We start from the raw sequence: 9,415 nt of genomic DNA on the forward strand, positions 1-9,415 counted from the left end.
GAGACAGGGTTTCTCTGTGTAGCCCTGGCTGTCCTGGAACTCACTCTGTAGACCAGGCGGGCCTCAAATACAGAGATTGCCTACCTCTGCTTTCCGAGTTCTGGGATTGAAGGCCTAAAAGTGTGTGTCCAGGTTGGTGGCAAAAGGCCTTCAACTCCTGACCTCCTTGCCTGCGCTTCTCAAGTGACAGAGTTACTCTTATGTGCCCTGTGCCTGCTTCACAGGTGCTAGGAGTGGGACTCAGCGTGTGCGTATTAGGCAAGCACTGTGCCACCGGAGCTACATCCCTATCCTTAAGTAGGTCTTGTTTTGTTTGATACAGGACTCCGTTCAGTTCTTAGTATTTTGTATTATGTATTTATTTAATTTAATCTTTAGATATAGTAGTGTTCTGTCTACACCTACATGATAGAAAAGGTTATCAGATCCCTTTATAAATGGTCATGAGCCACCATATGGCTGCTGGAAATTGAATTCAAGACCTTTGGAAGAGTAGTCACTGTTCTTAACTGCTGAGCCATCTCTCCAGCCCTCCTTAGCATCACTTTGTGATGCACTGGTGTCCTGAGTTATGTCAAGAGCATTGACGGGTGCTGCCTGTGCCATAGACAGGTAGAACCTAGAGGTACCAGGAGTATGGCTCTCCATTTCAGGAGCGCTGTCTTCAGAGGAAGTGTGGGTACCCTTGGCTTTGTGGGAGAGACTGACGATCTCTGTAACCACACATGCTGGTACTTCAGCAGACCTTCTTTTCGGGGAACCACTAAGTTGCCACTTGTGGGGTGTGTGGAAAGGAAGATGGGCTAGAGAGATGCTACTGTAGAGGACCTGGGCTTAGCTTCCAGCACCCACGTGACAGGTTAGCAGCTTCTGTAAGTGCACTTCAGTGCTCTCTTCTGACCTCTGCAGGCCCCAGACACACACATGGGAGTATACATCTGTGCCGGCAAAACACTCATACACTTAAAGGAACTTTTTTTTGGTCCTGTGCACACACATTGGGCAGTTCACAAATGCCTGGAACTCCAGCACCCACTCTGGCCTCTGTAGGCAGTGACGTGCATGTGCACATACCCAAACATAGACACAAAGAGACACTTAAAAAGAAATTTTTTGTTGTTGTTGTTTTGTTTTGAGACAGGGTTTCTCTGTGTAGCCCTGGCTGTCCTGGAACTCACTCTGTTGACCAGGCTGGCCTCGAACTCAGAAATCCGCCTACTTCTGCCTCCAAAGTGCTGTGAGTAAAGGTGTGTGCCACCACTGCCTGGCAAGAAATATTTTTTTAAAAAAAAATTAGTTAGTTTTGAAGCAGGATCTCACTGTGTAGCCTTGGCTAGCCTTGAACTCACAGAGATCTGTCTACCTGCTTCTGCCTCCTGAGTGCTATGGTAAAGGGGATATACCACCATGCTTGGCAAGAAAATTTTATTTTAGATGATGATAGAACAGTGCACTGCCTCTTGGTCCTTTCCAGAGGTTACAGGGAATTAGACAACTGAGGTTGTGTCCAGTAAATAGGTCCCTGTAGTTGCGCTGGGTACTTAGATGTTGCAAGCTTGTGGGCAGGCTAGTCACATGCAGCCTGGCCTCACCTCACAGGAGCTAAGTCTGTCTCAGCGGGGTGCAGGGGGAGGGAGGATCAGCCATTGGGAAGAAAGAACCTTTCCACTTAGCATCAGGAGGGTCGTGTTAGGTAGGAAAGCGTCATCCTGTGGTGTTGGCCATGACGGTGATGAATGGAGCACTCCTTGGTGTTCCTGTTTCATCATTACATAACTTTGGAGTGGGAACTTTTCATTTTTGAAACAGTCTCATGTAGTCCAGGCTAGCCTCAAACTCTGTGTAGCTGAGGATGCCTATGAACTTCAGATCTTCCCACCTCCATCTCTTAAGTGCTGGGATTAGAGGGCTGCACCATCACACACAGCTATGCGGCACTGAGGGCGAGCTCTCTGCCTGCTGAGCCTCATCACCACGCTGGAGGTCTTTCTTTGTCCCTGTGTAGGTTTTATGTGACTGGAGTGGTAGGCCTGGACACTGTGTCAGAGGGACAGGATGGATGAGACTTAGTTCCTGGGGGCTGACAATGGTGGTCCAGGGGATCTCAGTGCTCCTCTGTAGATATGCACACAACACCTCCTGCATAGGCATACTGTCGGGGATGCTAGACAGACAATAGTAGGTCAGTAGCATTTTTATCCTTTGGGGCTCGTGCTGAGGACATGATACCAGCTAAAACAGGCTTGAGTGATTTCAGATAGCTAGGTGAAAAAAAGAGTGGCGCACAGTCAAGAGGCTGAGGTGGAGGTGATGTAGTGGCTCAGCCCCTGGGCTGCAAGGGAAGCATCACTGTACTGGTTTTCCTTGCTGTGTTACTGAGACCTGCCCTGAGACTGAAGCATGGAGTGCTTTTATTTGATTTATGGTTCCACAGGGTCCAGTTCTTCATGACAGGGTATATAGCAACGAATACGTGAGGCGTCTGGTCACATTGCATCTAGTCAAGAAGCAGAGAGAGTAAATATCAGAGTTTTCCTCAGGAAAGCTGATCCATCGTTCTTCCCTTTCATCTTTCTGCCATTTGCATCTCCTTGTGCTTTGCCACAAACCCCCATTTCCTGTGGCAGCTGCATTTGAGCCCACTCTGGTGACCCCACCCAGTAAGCCTCCTGTGTGCACTTTGGTGCCTCCTAGTGAGAGGCCACCACATAGTCCCAAGCCTGCCTCTTCTGTGCTGCCCAGGTGGTGGCTGGCCTCTGCTTCTGTCCCTAGCACAGCCTGCTCATTACCTAGTTGAGAGCAATGGCCCTAGCTGCTCCTCAGCTCTTCCACAGCACCTCTGCTGTGGGCTGTGCTCTCTAGTTCAACCTGTCCTAGAAAGGCGTGGGGTGTAGGGAGGCTGTGCCAGCTCTGGAGGCCTGTTCAGAGGACCAGGGAAGCTGCTGTCAAGGTGGCTGAGAAGCCAGGGCATCCATTCCTGGAAGGAGGGCCTTTGGAATCAGACTGAGATCTGGGAGGACTTACGTGTGTTTCTGTGTGTGTTGTGGGGGGTACAGTGTGGCAGGGACAAGGACCTCCAGCAACAGAACATTCTTTTCTAGGAAGTGTCAGGCTAGCAGAGAATGCAGAGAAGGGGCACCCTCAGAGGCATGTCCATGTGGGGAAAGTATAGGTCCCCGTGGGGTAGTCCTGTGAAGACAGGAGCCTGTCCAGTGTCAGCGCCAGTGCCTATTGTGGATTTTTCCCAGTAGATGAAAGAGGCCACAGCTGGGTTCCCTGGGGTGGCTTCACTGGGGGAGCAGCCCCAGCTCAGCAGTGTCGCTGAAGCTGTCTATGGCTACTTTACCCCTTCCTGCGACAGAATCCCAGACAGAAAGAGCAAGGAGGAGAGAGGGAGGAAGGATCAGGTTTATTTTTTGCCGTTTGAGGATATGCTGGGGACGGCAGCCAGTCACGTCACATCCCAGTCTGGAAGCCGGAGAGATGAGTACTGGTGGCCTGGCTTCCTTTCCCCTCTGTCAGTCCAGACAGCAGCCCAGGGACAGAGTTGCCCGCAGTCAGAGTGGTCTTTGCCTCAGTTTACCCAGTTAGTCTGGAGACTCGTGGATATGTTCCAAGGCATGACTCCTGGTGGTTCTAGAACCTGTCAGGTTGACACTTAGTGACACAGTCCAAAAGGGCTGAGGGCAGACGGTGGAAAGCATCTCACTGGAGGCCAGATGGTCACAAACCAAGGCCAAGTGGCTCTAGCAAAGTCAAGGGAAGCCCCAGGTTCTTGGAGCCAGCGCTGCTGGGACTGCCCCCTGTCACCACAGCTTGGCTGCACCCTGCCACATTCCTGCCTTTTCCTTCCCTGCACCTGGTATGGGAGACAGACACCACTCAGGAGGCTCCGGGCTGTTGTGCCCTCGCTCTGGTAAAGCCACCATCCTTGTCCCCTACTCTGTCCCCACATACTGCAGGCACAGGCCTGGCGTCGCTTGTGCAGATTCCTGGAGAACTTGGAGTCCAGGTTTTCTGGTGTTTAGCTTGGAGCACTGCATTGCTGGTCTGGGGAGGCACTGGTACCCTCCCAGTGATCAGGTCCCCTCTCCATGGCCATGCACAAGGTCACCACTTCACTCTCAGCAGGGTCATGAACACCGAGTGTGAAATGCCTCCTTCTAACGTTTGTCCCCTCTGCATGTCTGATCTCGCACCCGTGCAGGCATGACGAGTGTGCTGTCAGCCATTGGACTCCCTGTGTGTCTTAGCCGTGCACCCCGGCCCACCAGCCCTCCCGCCTCCCGTCCGGCCTCTAAAAGTCACAGCTCAGTTAAGAGGCTGAGGAAAATGTCCGTAAAAGGTAGTTCCGGTTCACACACACTCTCTAGCCCTGCTCAGCTTCCTCCAAACCTTGCTGCCTGGACTCTCTTCTTTGCCCACCATGGCCCTTTTCTCCTTCTGCATCTCTTCTCCCTGCCCTGTCTGCCAGCACGGTTGGCTACTGGCATTTCCCCGTCGGCACTGTTGGGTGATGGGCTTGTACTGGGGACGTGGGACTTTGCAGTGTTGGCGCAGCTGCTGTCTCTTCAGGGGGCCTCACCGACCTTGAACTTTGACCATCTTGCTGGCATCTCCCACCACGTCCAGTTCATGTAGCGTTGAGTTAGAACCCAGGTAGGGCTCAATGCATGCCAGGGAAGCAGTCTACCAGCTAAGCTAAGGGTCCTAGTTGTCTGCACACACTTGTATTCTGCTCTGCAGAGGCAGGTTTGCGGACCGAGCAGACTGGCAGCTTCTTAGTATATACAGTTTGTTGGGGAAGCATACAGACACGTGGCCTTCTTGGGTGTAGGTGCCTCTGATGGGATTGATGTGGCTGGCCTGCCCACTTTAGGAAATGACGGTTACCGAAGCTCCTTTCAGCTCTTGAAAGTTGTGTGGGCAAGTGGGTAGCAACATGCTTAGCTGGTCTGGAACAGAGGGAGGTCAGGAGCCAGTGCTGGGCGACCTCTGTAGCCACAGACCAGTGTTTGAGACAAACTGTTGCTGTTTACCCAAGGCTACTTCAGGGTGTTGTACCACCAGGCCTGACTGACTGGGCTCTTCTAAAAAGCTCCCTGATCCCCTCTGTAGTAGCTACAGTACCGCTGACCTTTTTGTCTGGTTTCTTTTCGAGTGGCCAGAGTGTGAGTGTTTGCAGGGGTTGTGAAGGGTGTGTGTGTGTGTCTATCTGTGTGTGTGTCCTTGGTGAGTATAAGGCATACAAGGGGTATGTAGTCCCCTCTGCTGGTTTCTACATTCCCCAGGACAGCTGACACTTCCTATCAGCTACAACTTCTAGTCTCTGAGGTGGTCAGCTTTGCTCATAACACATGAACTAGATCAAGCCCTATGTCCCCTAATTCCAGCTTCTACACTAACCCCCTGCCATGTGGTTGTCAACTGCTTTTCTGCGCTGGAGGGTTCCTATGGTCCAGCTTTCAGTTATAAATCTGTAGCCATGGGCTGAAGGCTTCAAGATGGCCTCAAACAGGAGCCCTGCTGTGACCTCTGGCGACAGTGAGCCCTGGCAGGGTTGCTGCTTCATTCCTACATTGTTCTCCCTGGTCCCTTTTCTGCCCCTTTTCTAGCTTGGCTGAGACTCTGAGACCATGCTGCCCACTCTGTCCCAACTCTTTTGCTCCTTGGAGAGTTCTGGTCCCTAGCTCAGGGCTCCCCTAAGCCCCATGCACAGCCAGCCATTTCCAGGATCCCTTGGATTCCGAGCCCAGTGGGTTTATGACCCAGATCCTCCAATCCTAAGGTGGGGTTGAGGTGTAACAGCATTCTCAGAGCACGCAGATGCTCATGTTGCCCCTTCCCTCGCCTGCTCGGCTGGAAACTACCTCTCACTAAAATTTCTATGGAAGAGTATTAGCAGTTGGACGGGCACTGCCAGGATCTCCTGGGGTGCTTTGCTTTCAGAGCAAAAGTGTCTTTGACACTTGTGGGGTAGTTTCTTAGGGACATTGCTCAGGGGTACTTGCTGGTCTGTTACGGATCCTTTGCTTCTGTTGGACCAGCACCGTCTGTAAGCAGGTAGCCTGGGTCTCGTCGTCATCCTGTGCTAACTCTCTTGTCTCAGCCCTGCTAACCTTTCCTCTCCGCAGCCGGAACTTCTGCCCGCCTGCCTGCCTGCTTCCTTCCTCCCTCAGCATCACTCTCCCCATCCTGCATGCCTGGGACAGCACTCACATCCCGTTCTCTTCCAGAAGGGGCGCCTAAGCCCGAGCCAGAGCAGGTGATCAGAAAGTACACTGAGGAGCTGAAAGTGGCCCCCGAAGAGGTATGTGTCCTAGGAGGAGAATCCCATCCCTCAGGGTCTTAAGGGGCTGACACAGATTCCAGCCTCTCGTGGTTAGGTAGACATCACTAAGATGAGGTGACTAGAGCTCATTCTCACCTCGTGGCCAAGCCGAGGTCCTGAGCAGTGTGTTTTCCCTCAGGCCTGCTGGGTAGGCATGACTGTCTGGCTCTGCTCAGGCCAGCTTTGTGAAGGAACAAGGTGGCCTTGTGTAAGGAATACCCTTTCCTCTCTGGCTCTTGGCTCTAGTAAGAACCATTGGGTTGTTCTTTTTGCCTTGTGGCCTGTGGGTTTTGGTCAACTTTTCAAGGACATAGGTGAGAGATACCTATGTGGTCCCATGTTCTAGAATAGTCTCTGGGTTGACTTGATGGCTTAGAATCCCCTTCTTCTGACAGAGCCAGGACTTTCTCCCTTGCACTGGCTCACTGTGATCCATACAGTGGGCGCACAGTGGTGAGTGTGTGCCATGTGCTCCCTGCAGGACTGCATCATCTGTATGGAGAAACTGTCTGTGGCTTCTGGGTACAGTGATGTGACTGACAGCAAGGCCCTCGGGCCTATGGTCGTGGGCCGCCTCACCAAGTGCAGCCATACCTTCCACCTGCTGTGCCTGCTGGCCATGTATTGCAACGGGAACAAGGTACCATAGTCGGTCTGGGTGGGGCCGTAAGGACCTGTCCCCATGACCCTTTTTGAACCTACTGCCTCATGTGTTCGCGTGCCTGTGTACTTTGGAAGTGGAGGCAGTAGGATCATTAAGTTCTAGAACAGACTGAGCTATGTAGAGAAACTCTGTCTCAAGAAAAACAAAGAAGTAGCCAAGATGTCTTTGGTGCTAGTACAGCAGCAGGCGGGAGGGCAACTGCCAAGGCTTGGGATCACTCCTGACTAGACCAATAAAGGCCTAGGCCAGGGGCGTGGCTCAGTGGTAGAGCCCATGCCTAGAATCCCCTGGGGAGGGGCTGGGGGCGTGGCTCAGTGGTAGAGCCCCTGCCTAGGATCCCCCAGTGAGGGGCTGGGTGCGTGGCTCAGTGGTAGAGCCCCTGCCTAGAATCCCCCGGGGAGGGGCTGGGGGCGTGGCTCAGTGTTAGAGCCCCTGCCTAGAATCTCCCAGGGAGGGGCTGGGGGCGTGGCTCAGTGGTAGAGCCCCTGCCTAGAGTCCTCCGGGGGAGGGGCTGGGGGCATGGCTCAGTGGTAGAGCATTTGCCCTGGGTTCCACCCACAGCATCAGAAAAAGATGTTTCTAGAGGCAGGTGGATTTCTGAGTTTGAGGCCAGCCTGGTCTACAGAGTGAATTCCAGAACAGACAGGGCTACTCAGAGAAACCCTGTCTTGAAAACAAAACAAAACAAAACAAAAAAAAGATGTACATCTGGGTCCCTGAGCCATACCCCAAGCTTTAGGAATATGTCCAACAGGTTAAGTATAGGACTCCTCCAGCTTGCCTGCAGGAGGAATCCTAGGCCCCTCTGAGCTTTAGGGCTCTATCTCCTACTCAGTACCACTTCCATGTATGCCACTTGCACATATCTTGTCTGAGAATTCTGAGTAGTAAGCCATGCCCAGATGGACAGGCTCAGGTCTGCATGCATGGATACCTGCTTTCTCAGCACTTAGGAGGTTCGTGCAAGAGGCTCGGGCAGAAAGCCAGCCTGGACTGTGTTAAGACTGCCTGAACAGCAATCAGGGCAAACATGTAGAGGAGCTTCCAGAACAAGTCTAATCCCCTGAGTCCATGTAAAGATGGAAGGGCAGAGCCATAAAGTTGTCTGCTGACCTCCACATACACATGCACACACAGAAACACACACATTAGTAATAATGAAATAATTAAGTCAAACTAACAGCCAGGCAGTGGTGGCACACGCCTTTAATCTCAGCACTTGGGAGGCAGAGACAGGCAGATTTCTGAGTTCGAGGCCAGCCTGGTCTGCAGAGTGAGTTCCAGGACAGCCAGAGCTATACAGAGAAACCCTGTCTCGAAAAACCAACCAACCAACCAACCAAGCAAACAAACACATGCCTCTATCTAGGGCCACGCCTTACTGCAGACTGTGTGCCACTTCATGTAGGGAGAGTCCGCCTCAAGCCCAGAGCAGCTGACCAAGCTGCTGTCCTGTTAGTCAGGGTGGGCATGTGGGAGTGGGAACCAAGTCACACAGTAGTCATTGAGACCCACTTCCTTGTCCACTTCGTGACAGCCATGTGCAGGGAGGTCTGTGAAAGTGACTAAGTGGGGACTTGACCCTCACTTTCCTGCCATGCGCTTGTCTCCTGGTGTCTCACAGTTGAGAATCCGGACTTTGTACACAGTATAGCCTTCTACAGTGCACCACTGAGGTCTGGCTGCCTTGCGAAGAGGCTGTGTGGGGCCAGCGTGCATCAGCCATGCTGACCTCTCGCACCATCTGGGCTCATTCTGTCTCGTCTGCCCTCTCCAGGATGGGAGTCTGCAGTGTCCTTCGTGCAAAACCATCTATGGGGAGAAGACTGGAACGCAGCCCTGGGGGAAGATGGAGGTGTTCAGGTTCCACATGTCCCTCCCAGGCCACGAAGACTGTGGGACTATACTCATTGTTTACAACATCCCTCATGGCATCCAGGTGAGGGGCCTGGCCAGAATCACCATTCCTCAGTGCCCCCCTTTCTGCCCAGCACACTCTCACCATCTGCATCCAGTGCAGGGTCAGGACGACCCAGCTGAGCACTGTGGGGCGCTTAGGTGACTGAAGCCCTTCCTCAGCCTCTCTGAGAGAGTGAAAGCTCCCATACAAGAGCCGGCTGAGCTCATGTGCTTGGACAGAAGACCAGGCTTCAAACATGGAGAGCACTGTGGGGGGGCGCTGCAGCATCGGGGGCCCTCGAGAGCACTGTATAGATGGTGGGGTACAGGACAGGAAGGCTGAAGAGTAGGGCAGGCCCCTTGTTCCTGAGGGACTCAGTACCCAGGCTCCATGTCAGAAACCCAGTCCAGGGGGTCATGAAGAAAGGCAAGCGAAGCAGGAGTGCCCATCCTTGCCCCTGCTGGAGTTCAGAGTCTTTAGGGAAGAGGAGGTTGCCAGGCCAGGTTCAATGGCTGGGAGG

The 9,415-nt window shown here is 53.0% G+C and overlaps 1 protein-coding gene across 6 annotated transcripts in view; it reads left to right on the top strand.

The window, feature by feature from the left end:
• Window positions 1–9,072, top strand: part of Dtx2 (deltex E3 ubiquitin ligase 2) — a 35,510-nt gene extending 26,438 nt beyond the window's left edge. For 4 of the 6 annotated variants that reach the window (XM_031338252.1, XM_031338255.1, XM_031338253.1 and 1 more), the window contains 4 exons: window positions 4,208–4,345; window positions 6,237–6,310; window positions 6,813–6,971; window positions 8,773–9,072. In XM_031338252.1, coding sequence (XP_031194112.1) covers window positions 4,208–4,345; window positions 6,237–6,310; window positions 6,813–6,971; window positions 8,773–9,057 — 656 coding nt within the window. In that variant the 3' untranslated portion in view covers window positions 9,058–9,072. The remainder of the gene's footprint in view (window positions 1–4,207; window positions 4,346–6,236; window positions 6,311–6,812; window positions 6,972–8,772) is intronic. The other 2 variants (XM_031338257.1, XM_031338258.1) reach the window with 1 other exon arrangement.
• The last annotated feature ends 343 nt before the right edge of the window (window positions 9,073–9,415 follow it).

The sequence above is a fragment of the Mastomys coucha genome, unplaced genomic scaffold, assembly GCF_008632895.1.
Source record: "Mastomys coucha isolate ucsf_1 unplaced genomic scaffold, UCSF_Mcou_1 pScaffold22, whole genome shotgun sequence".
In the NCBI taxonomy this organism is placed as follows: domain Eukaryota; kingdom Metazoa; phylum Chordata; class Mammalia; order Rodentia; family Muridae; genus Mastomys; species Mastomys coucha.